At 46.3% G+C, this 15,932-nt stretch overlaps 1 protein-coding gene across 1 annotated transcript in view; it reads left to right on the top strand.

Moving 5' to 3' along the window:
• akap6 (A kinase (PRKA) anchor protein 6) overlaps positions 1-15,932 on the top strand; it is a 67,861-nt gene that overhangs the window by 10,161 nt on the left and 41,768 nt on the right. Inside the window, exon 3 of the mRNA XM_076977897.1 lies at positions 14,772-14,887. Coding sequence (XP_076834012.1) covers positions 14,772-14,887 — 116 coding nt within the window. The remainder of the gene's footprint in view (positions 1-14,771; positions 14,888-15,932) is intronic.

Below are 15,932 nucleotides of genomic sequence, written 5' to 3'. Positions count from 1 at the left end.
TTCCACGGCCACGTGACTGTCGGGCCGTGACGAGTGGCCTCTAGCGTCTAATAACACCAGGTTGATCATTCAGATTGGACTTCTTTTTTACATCTTGGCGAAGGTTTGGGTCATTATATATATATATATATATATATATATATATATATATATATATATATATATATATATATATATATATATATATATATATATGAGAAAAGTCAGTCAGTAAGTGAGTGAATGTATGAACTCTAATCTCCTCTGCTGGTTAAAAATATGTGCCTGCTTATTTGCAAATATCTCTTGAGGTCAGTGGGGTTAATGTTTTGAACAATAGTTGGGCTTTATCCTGGCAGATGTCACATTCATCTGTATCCTCTGAAACATGTTTATTGGCCCCTAAAGTGAAAAATGAAATACAATCAAGTATCCAAATGAGCAGTCATTTATTCTTCTTCTCTTTGCTTGTATTAACATGCAAAAGTACTTCAGCTGTAATTTATAAAGGGTGGTAAAATTGACACACCTCTCTAAGTGTTTTTTGCCACCGGCGGTTTGACAATTCAAATGAATGTTTTATGAAAAAGTTAATAGTGCCTAGTTTTTGCAGACAGTTTCAAATATTTAATCACACAAATGATATGAATTAATATGCAGGCAAGGTTTAATTCATATCATTTTTTTTTTCAAATGAGATGTACTAATGCTGCATTTTGAAATGAAGATCACTAGTGAGCAGAAGTGGTGTGCTACATTACACCGAGGAGAGGCTGGGAGATCTGCTTCTTACAAACATCCTCTTTTGTTTGGTTCACAGGCAACATTGTCTGGGACTTTTATTCTGCCTTTTTCTTCTTTGGCTTCTTCATGCATTGCCTGCTCCAGAAATCAGTTGCAGTATATCCATCAAGCCCCACTCACTGCCTGCACTTAATGGACTAATGCTTAATGTGTTTTATTATTATTATTTTTATTGTCGTTCTCCTTCCTTTGCCTGCTTATTGGAACTACAAAAGTCCAGAATGTAAACCAGATTGTAATATTCTTTCATTCATACCCAGTCTTGGCGGGGAGATCTGAGACAGACGTATAAATAAAGCATGCTGGAACACTGGCGGCAGTAATTACAACTAAGTGTCAGCACGCCTCTCTGTAAAGACCTAATGCAATACAAACCTATAATTGTGATTTCCTTTGTGGTTATCAGGTTGTCCACATGCCATGCAAATGTTTAATGACTTCAGTCAAAATATGATAAAGGATAATCTGATAGCCACGCTGTGATATTGTGTGCTGTTATTGAGAGGTGTTTGACTTTTCCAAGGCTGAGGTAAATAGCTCAGTCTTAGAGCTTCAGAAAGTCATTATACATGATATTATTTTTCATACATGATATCTGATATTTTCTTTGAAGGCCCCTCCCAACAAAAACCCCACAAACAAAACAAACACATTAATAAATAAATAAACTTTATTTAAAACCACTGTTCAGCCTCAGGTAAGGATCCACGCTGGAATAAATGTGGTGTAATACTGCAGCAAAGTCATTTAATTTCAAGTGCTCAAAACTGTCAAGTTAACCTGGTCAGTCAAAAGAAAGAAAATCTCAGAGGAGCAGGCTATCTGAAACAAACGCCTCAGCTAGAAGTAAAAACTCAAATTTGATTGGTAATGAAAGTTTGTTTTATATTTTATGTTTTCTCATATTTCATTTAATATGTCAGAAGCTTGAGTTCCTTATCTTCCAATAAAAAAATATGTTTTCAGTTTGAGACCAAAAACAGTGACTCAGGAAGAAGGAGAATGAAGTGATGAGTTAGACTTGCTGACAGAACGCACAGAGATACACATAGTTGCTAAAACTGGTAAACATTTGAGAATGACCTTTTACAGCCTCTTTATTTATTAGATTTACAAGGCTGGTACAATTGAGAGTGCTGCCGTTCACAAACTACATGTAACTGAACACAAATATTAAATACACAAAATATCTGTAGCACCATAGACAATTATTATAGCATCACTGTTTTATTCAGCAAGCAGTTCAGTATTTTGGTATTGACCAGAACCTGGGGCCCGTACCAGCGTGGGCGGGACCACCAGTTCACCCGAGGAATCATTTCCCATTAGAAGCTGTTCAGGATGTGTGCAACAGCATTTCTAGAACGAGTAAAGTTACTCTGAAGGCCCGAGGCAGCCCGGCACATCAGAACACATCAGACACTGCAGTGCTTGGCATCCCCCTTATTTTATACGCCCATGGAATACATCAAAGAAAATTAAATATAAAAATATAAAAATGTTGTTCAGTGCACAGATTATCTTCTTTATGGAACATAAGCTAAATGTTTGGATCTAAATGTGATCTGTGTTTGTGTTGAAGCAACATCTCAGAAGAAAACTTGCATCTATAGTGCTGGAACTTTATTTGTGGTTTTAATCTCTTTACATATATATATGTCAAACCCTCATTTGCAGAAGCCCAGCAGAAAGCCCAAGTGAGGTAAAATATATGACCCCCTCCCTCCCCTTGGAAAGGTCAAACAGGAAGTGTTTTTTTTTTTTTTTTTGCATTGACCTGTATGTAAAGCTAATAAAATGTGTAGTGTAGCATACAGGATTCCCAGAGAAACACACCATTTCAGACAGAGGCCCTTCATCAGACATATACGTATATAAAGTATATCAGGCAGTCAAATTGATTGTACAACCTGAGTTCACATGTCCCAGTTTTAGAATGTGTGCTCCATATTACTTACAGCTATTTCAGCCCACGCGAGGCGTCCGCCTCTCCCCTGTTCATGGCTCAGCTGGTGGGAGAGGTCATTGACATGTTTGTTCATTTGCTAATGGCGGCACTTTGGAAGGCTGCTATCGATTATCGGTTCCTCCAGTGTGAGCGTGACTGGGATCAGCACTGTGCAGCTGGGAGGAGTGAACATCAATACCCCCCTCCCCCCTCCCCACTCTGCTCTCTCTATCTCTCTGAGCACTTAGCCTTCAGTCACTGTGGAATAATTGTCAATGAATATTTAACAAGCCTTCAGGAGGAAGGATAGCCGTCTGAAAGGGACTGCCAGCTCGCTGTATTATTAATATTGGAGGTGTTAGAGATACACTGTAGTCAGTGGACCAGAGAGCACAGTGGATTAGCGATTGAGCACGAGGCAGTTGTGAATAAACTCATTTCGCGGCTCGGGCGGCTGTCTGCTCATCTCTGCGTGAGAAACACAGCCACTCCACCTCTTTGTGTTAGCGGGAGCTGCCACTGGGGCCCTCTCTGGTCTTCTCTGGTCTTCTCCGACCCTCTCTGGTCTTCTCTGGTCTTCTCTGGGGCTCTCGGAGGCTCCTGGGCGCGGTAGCCACGCGTCTTTGTTCTTCATGTTCAGTCGGGATTTTGTTTACGCCCCCCTCCGTAATGCTTATGGCCAATCTGGTAAACATAAAGCTGTCATCCATGTTATGAAATATGAGCGGCGGAATGAGGGTATGACGGCTGCTGATTTAAGCATGCCTCTCAGGTGAGATGCGAAGAGACTCTTCCCCTCACCCCCTCGCAAACCTATCCACGCAGCCAGAGACCCCCCCCTGCTCTGGTGGAGTGATATAAAATTCTAATGTCTGCCCTCTGGATCTCTTTTTCCTGAGATCCAGCCAAAGCGCGGCAGCGGCGAGGGCAGGCAGAACCGGGCCAGCGGTAAGAGGATGAAGGGGCGTGAAGAAGCAAAAAACACCCCGACACAACACTTGCGCAGGACGGAGGGTAGAGACACGAGCCCCTGCTCCGCTCGGGTGTGTGCGCGCGGCTCACAGGTGCTGAATGTTGCTGAAACCCCCCCAAACAAAGCCAACCTTCGCTCAGAGCGTCTTGCTCTGTGAAGCCGAGCTCTTTGATGAGCCATAATTATTTCTGTTCAGTTTTTTATGGCCAGCAGGGACAGATGCTGCAACTTGTAAAAGATTATATTATGAGGAATCACGGCTGGTGATTAGCACCAGGCCATGTGTACGTGTAAGCATGTGTGTATGTGTGATAATGCATGTGTGTGTGTGTGTGTGTGTGTGTGTGTGAATGTTGAAAAGAGTGTGCATGTATTGTTGAGTATGTGTGAGAATGCATGTAGGTGTATGTAGATGGTGTTGTGACATGTGAGTACACATGTATGTGCGTGCATGTGTTGCTATGTGTGTGTCTGTGCTCTCGTGTGTGTGTGTGTGTGTGCGTGTGTGTGTGTGTGTGTGTGTGTGTGTGTGTGTGTGTGGGAGGGGGGGTTGTGTAAAGGTCCACCGATGATGTAGAGGAGTGACAGATGGATAAATCTTCATCACTCCTTAAACAAGCACTGAGTGTGACATGGTGGCTGAAGCAAACAGCTTCCTCTTCACACACTGCCTGCTGCCCTCCTCCACCAATCAGAACAGCTTATGAGCCAAATGCATGTGCAGCCAGCAGGTGGGAGAATTGTGTGAATGTTTTAGGTGTGTGTTGGTATGTGTTGGTGGGAACACCAATGCACACACAGTGTAAAATGTGAAATCCGATTTTGTTAGATCAGGCACTACAGTCTGATTACTGTAAGATAACAGAGCTGATGTACTTGATATGCAGCTTGCTGTTTCAGAATTCTGAGGTCGAGCAAAATGAATAACAGGGCGAGGAGAGAGTCTGGGCCACTCCTGGATCGTGTTACTGGAAGTGTGTATGCTAACCATTCTAACGGGCCCTGTAGTGTTAGTACGCCTGGTCCTAAATACAGAGATGATGGATCACATGGCACACTCTGTTACTGCATCTCCAATATTTATGATTTTGCTTGTGCTTCTCTGGATAAAAGCTTTAAAGCAAAGTCCAAAACAGAGCAAAACTGCATTGAGTGATCATGACAAATGTGCAGTCATTTACAACATTACCGTCAAAATACGTCACATTTCATCTGATTCCAATAATCTGTCTCGGCCTGGCTGATAATAACTTGGACATTTTCACTCCTCGTGAATGCACAGTTATCATTTCCCGCTAGACCCCACCCTGGTCTCACATCCCGCTTTTCCGAACTGATGAAATCCATTACAGCACTGTGGCAGTTACAAATGCCGGCCTTTTTTCCCCAGCGCGGAACGCCTTGTCTGCTGGATTACTGGTGATTTATGCTCCAGCTGGGGTATTGTGTACTGTGTGCCATAGTGTCCTTGAACACAAATACGTGTAGAAGGGGGCACATCAGACGCAGGCACCAGTACTCCAGCTCATCATGAGTGGAGCAGAACGGCCCGGTACCTGCCGCCCTGTGGGTGTGTCGGTGTTGACTGTGGACCCCATGAGTGTGTGAGGACCGACTGCGGTGCCGTGAGTGTGTCAGTGCTGGGTGCCATGAGAGTGTCTGAGCTGATGTCTGCCTGCTCTTTGGGATCAGCCTTTGCTACTCTTTCCACCTGTGATGTGGGTTCACGGCCTGCTGAGCTCTGACAGGTCAGTACCACAAGCCGGCTCTGATCAGACACAGACGCGGCTACAAAGCCCCGCCGTGGTGCTTAAGCATTCTGATTAAAAAGCACGATGTTAAACACGAATGTCACAAGAGCTGATGAACAGTGACAGACTGGTGACTGAGCAGAGCGGGCTGCTTCATGGAAGTGCTGACCTGCTGTTCACAACTGCCACAGTGATTCTCCTTCCAATAGCCGTGCTGGTAGACCAATTAACACATGAAGTAGAAACATTTCTCCATGCCAAAGTTGCAGATTTATATGCTGGATAACACTGTGTTTATGAACATATTGAGTGTATGTGTGAGTCTTACACATTAGGAGGATGTCTGCAATCAGAGACAGAAGACACATACCCACCCACACACATCCATACACACCCACACACATCAAGTCTACACACACTCACGCACACGCACACACACACACACACACACACACACACACACACACACACACACACACACACACACACACACACACACACACACACACACACACAGATTTTCTCCTCATCAAACACATCTTTGCTGGTCACGTCTTTTATTTGCTCTTCTGCCCACGTGAGACCTGTTTGTCAACAACATAAATATACCCTGCGTGTGCCTCCACTGCTTAAATGGTGTGTGTGGCGGTGTTGGCAGAGACGGGCTGATTGTCAGCTTTACGTCACACGCTTGCTCCATGTCCCTTCCTCTCTCCTTCCTTCCTCTCTTCTTCCTTTATCTCTGTCCTCCATTGTCATTGTCAACATGCTACATCTGTTTGTGTGATGGAACTATAGCCTGGAATCTTAAACACCATTTATCATAAACACCATTTATCATAAACACCATTTACTTTTCAACAAAAGGCAAAGCTCTTTCCACCTAGGACACAAAAGAATTTGAATTACACTTAATTGTGTTGAAATTACACAAAACACCCTGCTGTCGTTATTATTGTTGTTATTATTATTATTATTATTGCTAATTTTCCCACAGCACATTAACATTTTCCTACCACCCATGAGGGGAATAAATGAGTATGACTGATCTAATTTTCTTTTTTTAGGAAAAAAAGATGAATCTGTGCTGCTTTACAATTGTCAAACTAATTTGAAACTAACTTTATTTCAGCTGTATCCTGTGAACTCACTAGCAAACCTTAAAAGATAATGGGATCTTCAAAAGAATAGAAATGTAGCTTTAGAAACTACGAGGATGCTTCACATGTACAGATGGCCTGAGAACTTTACACAGGGACAAGATGTTACAGGGGCCCCCTCCCCTCTCTGTGCTTTACACAGGGACGAGATGTTACAGGGCCCCCCTCCCCTCTCTGTGATTTACACAGGGATGAGATTTTACAGGGGCCCCTCCCCTCTCTGTGATTTACACAGGCACAAGATGTTACAGGGGCCCCCTCCCCTCTCTGTGCTTTACACAGGCACAAGATGTTACAGGGGCCCCCTCCCCTCTCTGTGCTTTACACAGGGATGAGATGTTACAGGGGCCCCCTCCCCTCTCTGTGCTTTACACAGGCACAAGATGTTACAGGGGCCCCCTCCCCTCTCTGTGCTTTACACAGGGACGAGATGTTACAGGGCCCCCCTCCTCTCTCTGTGATTTACACAGGGATGAGATGTTACAGGCCCCCCCCCCTCTGTGATTTACACAGGCACAAGATGTTACAGGGGCCCCCTCCCCTCTCTGTGCTTTACACAGGGACGAGATGTTACAGGGCCCCCTCCCCTCTCTGTGCTTTACACAGGGACGAGATGTTACAGGGCCCCCCTCCCCTCTCTGTGATTTACACAGGGATGAGATGTTACAGCCCCCCCCCCCCCCCCCCCCCCCTCTCTGTGATTTACACAGGGATGATATGTTACAGGGCCCCCCTCCCCTCTCTGTGATTTACACAGGGATGATATGTTACAGGGGCCCCCTCCCCTCTCTGTGCTTTGGAGGTCTTGGTTTGCAGTACAGAGCTGTATGAATTCACTATTCACATTTGTTTGTTTTACAAGTCATATTGGATTTCATGCGCAATTAATTTGTCCATTAGTGGACGAGAGGTCTTGCTGAGGCGCTATCTGTGGATCTCTGGGCTCTGATGACCCGGTCTTTGGCAGACGGGCCTGGGAGCATTAAGGCAACAGTGTGGTTCCACTGCGGCACCTGGTAGCAGCACATTACCTACGGCCCCTGTTCAGAGTGCTGCCTGCACTGTACAGCGTGGACAGTGTTGTACACGACTGGCAGCTTTCACTGTTTGATAGAGTCTCTGCCCCTCAGATTAAACTGCTGGATTTAATTAGGTTTTAAAATGATATTTTAATTAAATATCAAGGTAAGCAAAAATGGATTTAAAAATAATTAAACATCAAAAAAAAGTAAACCTCTGCAGAAAAAGTATGCAGCGTTATTTAGCTCTCTTAGAGATTCAATCTAATTTAATTCTCTCCCTTCTCTAAATAAACAGTTCTAAAACCTTTTTTCATCTGGGGGGAGTAGAGATGATAGAGGTAATCAATATTTCTAGCATTTTAATTAAAACCGTTAGTGGAATAAATCCATTTAATTATCAGTTAATGAAATACAAGGTCATTTACCTGACAGCAACTTTGAAGGTGGCTGGGTGTTAGGAGAGAGAGCGCAGCTGAGGTGTCACACACGTTTAAGTGCTGTCAGAAGCCAGCCTCACGTTCCCCTCCGCATGTTAACCCCTCGGAGGCCTCCTGCCCACACTGCCTTCTGCTGCACGCTTTAGAACACACACACACACACACACACACACACACACACACACACACACACACACACACACACACGAACGAGCAGAGCTGGGTGTTTTTAGACAGGCCATTTACAGTCTATAACCACAGCTAATGAAGACCAAGGTCATCAGATGGTGCTCTGTGGTGTGTAGCAGACTTGTGTTGCATATATGTTTGTGTGTGTGTGTGTGTGTGTGTGTGTGTATGTGTGTGTGTGTGTGTGTGTGTAGCAGAATGTTTTTATTTAAAATATGTGATGAAATCATGAACTACAATGAAAATATTTTGTTTCATCAAGCTTCTGGTTGGTGGGTAAAAAATTTGGACAGTGAGCTACAGCATGTGTGTGTGTGTGTGTGTGTGTGTGTGTGTGTGTGTGTGTGTGTGTGTGTGTGTGTGTGTGTGTGTGTGTCTGTGTGTGTGCGTGCGTGTGTGTGTGTGTGTGTGTGTGTGTGTGTGTGTGTGTGTGTGTTTACATGCTAGTTGGTCCTGGTTCTGTTTGTTTCCAGTTCTCTGAAGCTGCAGGAGCAAAACTGGGTGAGTTTTTGCCATCTGGAACAAATACAACAAATAATAAATAGAGATACAATGGGGCAGAGAAATCGAATTTAACTTGGCCTGAAGCACTTACCTGAAATGTGCATATAATGGTCGCAGGCATTTGTCATTGCGAATAGTTCTGGAGTTTTGTCCTACTGTTAATGAAATAGTAAACTTGGCTCCATGCACTGCGTTCCGGCTTTACGCATCGATCTCCACAGCTGCTTTCTTTGTCTTATTACTAAAATCAATTTCTTTCTGTGATTGCCAAGAGGAGCATTTAAAAGCACTTATTCCCTTCAAGCCGTTCTCCCTCCACTCTCTGTCTCCTGTTTACGGTCGCTCCAGCAGGCCGCGCACTACACGTGTGGAATAGGGGCAGGGCTGGCTGACCCGCTCACACACCCAGAACAGCTAATAGAAGAAGACAGAAACGTGTCTGCTGAACTGTGGTCAGACATGTGCAGGAAGGTCAATCCAGAGGAACTGCTACGACTTAAATCAGCCCGTGTAATTAATATGCACATATGTAATTAACATGCGCATATGGAAACGTTCATTTTTTTTTTCTACCCTCTGGCACATAAATATGTTTTAGCGGAACGCGGCTGTGTTGTTGTGGGGTGTGTGGCCTGTCTCACACAGGCGGTCACACACAGGCTGTGTTGTTGTGGGGTGTGTGACCTGTCTCACACAGGCGGTCATACACAGGCTGTGTTGTTGTGGGGTGTGTGGCCTGTCTCACACAGGCGGTCACACACAGGCTGTGATTCCTGGCGTTCTGTGTTTGGAGCCGCAGGCGGGCAGAGCCGGAGCAGGGGCGGCCCGTACTGTCTGGGAATCAGATCCTCAGCCTGTTTACACTTTCCCTTCATTCTAATCCACTTTGAAAAGCAACACGCTTTTAAGTTGCTCCTTCCACTAAATAAATCACGTCTTCGCTGCTCCCCAAAACTAAGAAGGCACACAGAGGGAGCAAGCTTCCTCCAATTTAGAATTAAGATCAGATTTTTATGTTACTTAATTATTTCCTAATTAGTTTGCATGTTAATTAAAATGGTGGCTAATGTTAATTACCTATATTAATGGATTCTCATGTAACACCTGCCTGAAGCGCTTGGCTCGGTGTTCAAAATATCTTCATCTAAGCCGCTCGGTGCACGGCATGGCGCTTTGTTCAGACGCAGAGAGGAGGAGAGTTCAGGGGTTTGGGAGCAGCTTGCTGGGGATGGCTGTTGTTTTATTTGAGACTTCTCTTTCAGAGATGGGGAAGAAAGAGCAGGGGTTGTTTCCTGGTGCTGCCGTAGAGGTACGGCTTGAACGGCCACACGTCTGACTGCTAGTGTGTTCTGTTCTGATGTGGTTGGAGTGTGATGTGCTGTCTCAGGTAATCTATGCTTCCAGTTGGACATTCTTGCCACACACTGTTTGTCATGCATGACCCGGCTGAACAAACCAGCACATATTTAAGTGGGTCTGTATTAGATTGAAAATGATGATGATCACACAATCGATCTGACCACACACACACACACACACACACACACACACACACACACTCACACACACACACACACACACACACACACACACACACACACACACACACACACACACACACACACACACACACACACACACACACACCTCCACCCACTATACAACTAATCTATAATGTGAACATTGTCTGCGACTCCCTTGTCTTTCCTCCCGATGAGTCTCTGGGTATTTAGACTTCTTGGAAGCAGGGATCAGCGATTAAATGTCACCTTTCTGCAACAACGTTAAATAAGAGGCAGCAATTTAGGTTCTAGCGATTGCTAATTTCACGCCCTGATAAATGTTGCAGGAGTGAAAGCTTTCAAACAGCCTGAGATGTTTCTTAAAGGGAAAGACGATATCATGTAGACCGCTGCAGTGCTGTGGTGCAGACTCTGAGCCACAGGGAAGTGCAGTAATGCCAAGGTCAAGGTCAAAGTCAAGGTCATGTGCGATGGTCACACCATCTTGCTCATGCCCAATCATACAGATATTTCACGAAATGGTTTTTTCACAGTATTGGCAATATACCAAGTCGTCTGGTCTGGGGAGGGCATCTTAGGCAAGCTGTAAAGGACTGTTTAACATATGAGGATTGAGGTGGTGACACATTCTGCTCTAGGGACTCAAAACACTCACAAAAATCTTGCTTGGAAAAGATCTTGTGTACATGGACCGTGTAACTACACATCAACCTCAGCACACAAGTGTTTGACCCTGTGCACTGCATTGTGGGAACAATTACATACCGTTGTTGTGTATCACAAAATGACTGTGTTGAAGAATACTGTCAGCGTGTGTCTGGGATCCCTGCTGTCTCTATAGTTACTGTTACCCATTGTAACTACATCCTTCTGTTTTAACCGACAACCTAATCACACTAAGCTGCTGATCTTCTGGGCGAGCTGCTCTCTGATACTGCCTCACAAGGCCGCTCTGAAGGGAGACGTTTCGAACAGACCGAAGAACGTTCGTCCAGGTTTGAACGCCAGTCACGGGGCCGCTGAGACTTCCCGCCGTTTTCAATCTCGCCGCTATGCTCCTTGCATTCCGAGAAGATGATAAAGAACAAACCATTTTTTTTTCACATTGCCTAAACATGCAGTTTAAGAGCAGGCCAAAGCCCACGTGCTGCTGGCGCTCCTGCTACGGCTCTCCGGAGCCACATCCTTCTCCTCGTTAACTCCTACAGCCCCCCTGGTGACTGCAGTGACACACTTCTCCTGCTGCATTCCACCTGCCTTCTCCTCCCCTCTCCTCTCCTTCTCCTCTTCTCTCTTTCTCTTCACCTCTCCTCCCCTCTCCTCTCCTTCTCCTCTTCTCTCTTTCTCTTCACCTCTCCTCCCCTCTCCTCTCCTTCTCCTCTCCTCTTTCTCTTCACCTCTCCTCCCCTCTTCCTCTCCTCTCCTTCTCCTCTCCTCTCTTTCTCTTCACCTCTCCTCCCCTCTCCTTCTCCTCCCCTCTCCTCTCCTTCTCCTCTCCTCTTTCTCTTCACCTCTCCTTCTCCCCCTTCTCCTCTCCTCACCTCTCCTTCTCCTCCTCTCTTCTCCTCACCTCCCCTCCTCTCCTCTCCTCCCCTCTCCTCTTCTTCTTCTCTTCTCCTCCCCCCTCCCCTCCTTTCCTCTCCTTCTCCTCCCCTCTTGTTCTTGCTCCTTCTCTTTGGCTGCCGTTTGTCTCTGGTTCAGATTAAATGGGAGTGCAGCAGTTTTGACTGGACTGGTTTGTGTCTTGGTGCTCCTGTCCCGGCCCTGTTTGAGACGCGTGCTGTACACACGCTCAAGCACCATGTCTCCAGTGCTCCCTCTGGGGCCTATTTTGAGCATAATCTCTTCTGGTTTATAGATTTTGCTCTGTCTAACCTGGGGTGGTCTGCTAGTGAAAATGCTATTCCAGAGCTGCTTGTCAGGCCATTAATACTTCAACCTCATTGACATTTAACTCATCTATGTTTGAGTCTGGAATAAATATGGCTGCAAATCAAATGAAAGAAGATTTTGTGTTTGTCTTCATGTAAGTAACTTATTTTTAATCTAATAACTGGTTTTCGCCTTATTTCTATTTGTCTCTAATCCCCGTTGCCGTGGGTATTACGGCAGAGCAGGTGTGAATGGAACTGTATCTGCCCCTGGCCCTGAACCTTTGTGTTTTGTCAGTGTTTGTTCTGGAGATTGACTTCATTATTCAGTTTAGGGTTTATAAGGATCAGTCTCATCCCTGAGAGATGAGGCAGATCCCTCCTCACCGTGCCCAACACCTCCGCCCATGCCTGGACCACTTTTCATCTTCCCGTCTGCTAATCTTTAAGGCCATGCAGTCCTATTGACATTTTTAAAGAACAACCGCTGGAAGCCGAGGCTGTTTAGAACGAGGCGTATAAATTATTAATATTTACCATGCATTTAATTTGCTTGTGGCCTGATATATGAAAGCCCATTGTAATTATAGCAGGGTGTGAATGTGGGGGGGTTGGGGCATGTGGGGGTCTCTGTGACTGACAGTATGATCTCTCTCTCAGTCCCAGGGGACAGAGAAATGTGTGAGTTTCTAGGGGCCTGTTAAATTGGCACTGGCATGTAAACAAAAGGCCTAAAACGACTTGATTCAGCAGATTTGGTTTAAATCTACATATCTCACACACTGTAGATGATCTGCAGACACGAGAGTCAGTGTCAGATGATCTAAGTTTCTATCGACTCCAAGGTGTATTGGGCGTTAGTTTTTTTAAGCGGAGCTGTTTTCGGCATCGAGAGAGACAGCAGGGTTTCAAATGATGCTGTTTGATAAAGGAATAGGAGCGTGTGGCTTCAGACAGGTGACTTCCTGCGCAGCTCTGTGCTAAAGCCACAGCGGGCCTGTTTCTCCTGGTAGAACGGGTCGTGTTGTCAGCTGTGAGCTCCATGGCTGACGGGCTTGGCCCCACCTCCTGTGTGTAATATTGCAGCACGGGGGCAACTTCATTAGGGCTGCCCCGCTCACCCATACACCCGTCCCTCCCCTGACCCGGATGACCCGGGATCATGTTCACTTGTCTCTTTGTTACCGGCGCGCGGGACTCGCTGCTCGCACGACGCCGGTTCAGGAAGGCAGTGAATATGACGCACAATGGAATGACAAACGCACTCATCAATAGACCCGTTTCTCCTTCAAGTATGAGAGCTCTAATAAATGGAGCTCTACATCACCGTATCGACACTTCCCACAGGAAGAGTATCTTCCTCCACGTCATCTACATTTATAGATTTCTAATATGTCTCAGTTCCAGGTTTTAAAGCCGACGTAAAAGGTGATCGCGCTTTATTGTGTGTATGTGTGTGTGTTTGGAGTGTGTGTGGGGTGGTTGCAGGGGTCTGCTGAGTGGAATCCGTGTGATTTCTGGAGTCTTTAGGGAGGGAGGGAGGCGGAGTCCTTCTCAGGGAACGGGCCACTCCGGGCCGAGCCGCTCCGTCCTCGGACTCAAGGTGGCTGGAGAAATTGCTTTTGTCTGCGTTGGGCATTAGTCATTAGCGTGTGCACAAGGCGCTCCGGTGGGATTGAGTAATTACGCTCCTGACACAGCATCGGCAAGCGAGCCGAGTGAATCTGAAATAAAGGCAAATGAAGGCAAATTCCTGCGCGGGAGGAGAGGAGAGCCCGCCACACTCCTGCTGCTAATTTCCTCGCAGCTCCTAGTTAGGTTCATTTCATTCCTGCCAAATGAGAGAAGCGTCGCAGCCAGCCGGGCGATCCCCGCCCCGTAAATGGAATGAAAAGGCAACACATCTTTCTGTTGATTTGCTTGTTTATTATCAAGGGTAGTTTTGATTGAGGAGCAGTTTGTATTCATGGAATTGTTTGACCTTTCTAGAGGCATCCGCGTAGAAGGCGGCGTCGGGGATGCGGGCAGGAACGCGGTCGCCGTGCGTCACGCGCTCCAGAGAAATGAGCCCCGAATCAAAGCAGGCTGCTGGAAATTTGATTGGCTCGCCACAGCTTCATCTCCACATACTTTGCGGCAATAACCGATCTCCGTTCGCCCAGTGTAGCCAATTTTCTCCGGCACTGAAGCCCAGCGGAGACGCTGTGCTTTTTTTTCCCACTGACTTGCGAAGTCAGGATCTTCAGCACCCGCAGTGCCTAGAGCCAGTCACACCTGAGCAGCGCTAATTCCAGCCCCTCCGAACCAGCCCCCCCCCCCAGCCCCCCCCCCCCCCCCCCCCCCCCCCCCCCGGGCACGCCTGGCTGCCGCTGCGTCGTGGATGTGATGTAACTGCGTGAAGATTGGTCAGGCGTCGGGGTCTTCCATTAACGTGGACCCAGATCCAATATAACATGGAGCACATGCAAACGTTTAGACTATAACTTGCAAAATGCAAAGACACCCGACATCCAAAGACACCTGCCACAACCTGGTGGTGCTGATTCTTGGTGTGTGTGTGTGTGTGTGTGTGTGTGTGTGTGTGTGTGTGTGTGTGTGTGTGTTACGCAGGGGCTGCAGTGTCATGGTGAACCCCAGAGGGATGTTGTGGATCAGATGCGAGTGCAGAGTCAGCAGTGCAGCTCCAGGAGGACCACGGGCTCCTTCCTCATGTCCAAGTTCAGCAGGTACCACGTCCACTCCCCTGTGGTGCTAGGACATGTGTCCAAAAACGGCCAGAAATATTAAAATGTCCTAATATGAACTAATAATGTCCAAAAATGAGTGATTATTCATCTTTGACTTGTCAGTTTCATCAGTGATTTTTGCATAATTTATTTGTAACTACAGCCTGGATCTGTAGGACAGTTAATGATAAAGCAATTATTATTTCTTGCTAAATTTCTGATCAATGTATTAAGATAAGATAATCCTTTATTGATCCCGCAATGAGGAAATTTGCTAGTTCTTAATTAAGATCTCTCATTTTTTTTACTGGCTATAAACTGGTTAAACTGGTTCTGAAACAAGCTGTTATTTACAAACAAATTTTTTTTCCATTTAAAAAAGATTGTATAGGCCCCTCCCTGACTGTCACTCACACACACACACACACACACACACACACACACACACACACACACACACACACACACACACACACACACACACACACACACACACACACGCTGTAATGCAGCAGAGGACTTGGAGCTAGGACTCCACTCTGTGTCTTGGCTTTGAATCAAGCATCTTTTTAATCCTTTTAAGCCTTTCATTCTAATGATTTATTTTGCAGAAAAACCATAATGATCCTTTGAATTTTAATGACGGGCTGCCTGCTCAAGGATTCATTGTTTTGACTCCTTGGCTCTTACCTTTGCATGGAGACGTGTCTAGAGAGAGGAGCTGTGGAGAGAGATCGGCCGTGCTGTCTCTCTTCATGTCCCACCTCCGCCATCAGCCCCCCACCCCCCTATCCCCATCAGCCCCCCTCCACCCCTACCCCCATCAGCCCCCCGCCCCCCTACCCCCATCAGCCCCCCTCCACCCCCATCAGCCCCCCACCCCCACCCCCATCAGCCCCCCTACGCCCCCACCCTGTTCCTCCACAACACAGAGAATGTCTGTCATTCTCCAGTCAGAAGCACCTCCAGGACATGTGGACATGTTTCCAACACCCCAGGGGAGAGGGCCATAGAGGAGCATGGTCTAGATGGCAAGTCCTCACAT

The sequence above is a fragment of the Brachyhypopomus gauderio genome, chromosome 17 (assembly GCF_052324685.1).
Source record: "Brachyhypopomus gauderio isolate BG-103 chromosome 17, BGAUD_0.2, whole genome shotgun sequence".
NCBI classification, from domain to species: domain Eukaryota; kingdom Metazoa; phylum Chordata; class Actinopteri; order Gymnotiformes; family Hypopomidae; genus Brachyhypopomus; species Brachyhypopomus gauderio.
This window is presented reverse-complemented; position numbering and strand designations above follow the sequence as displayed.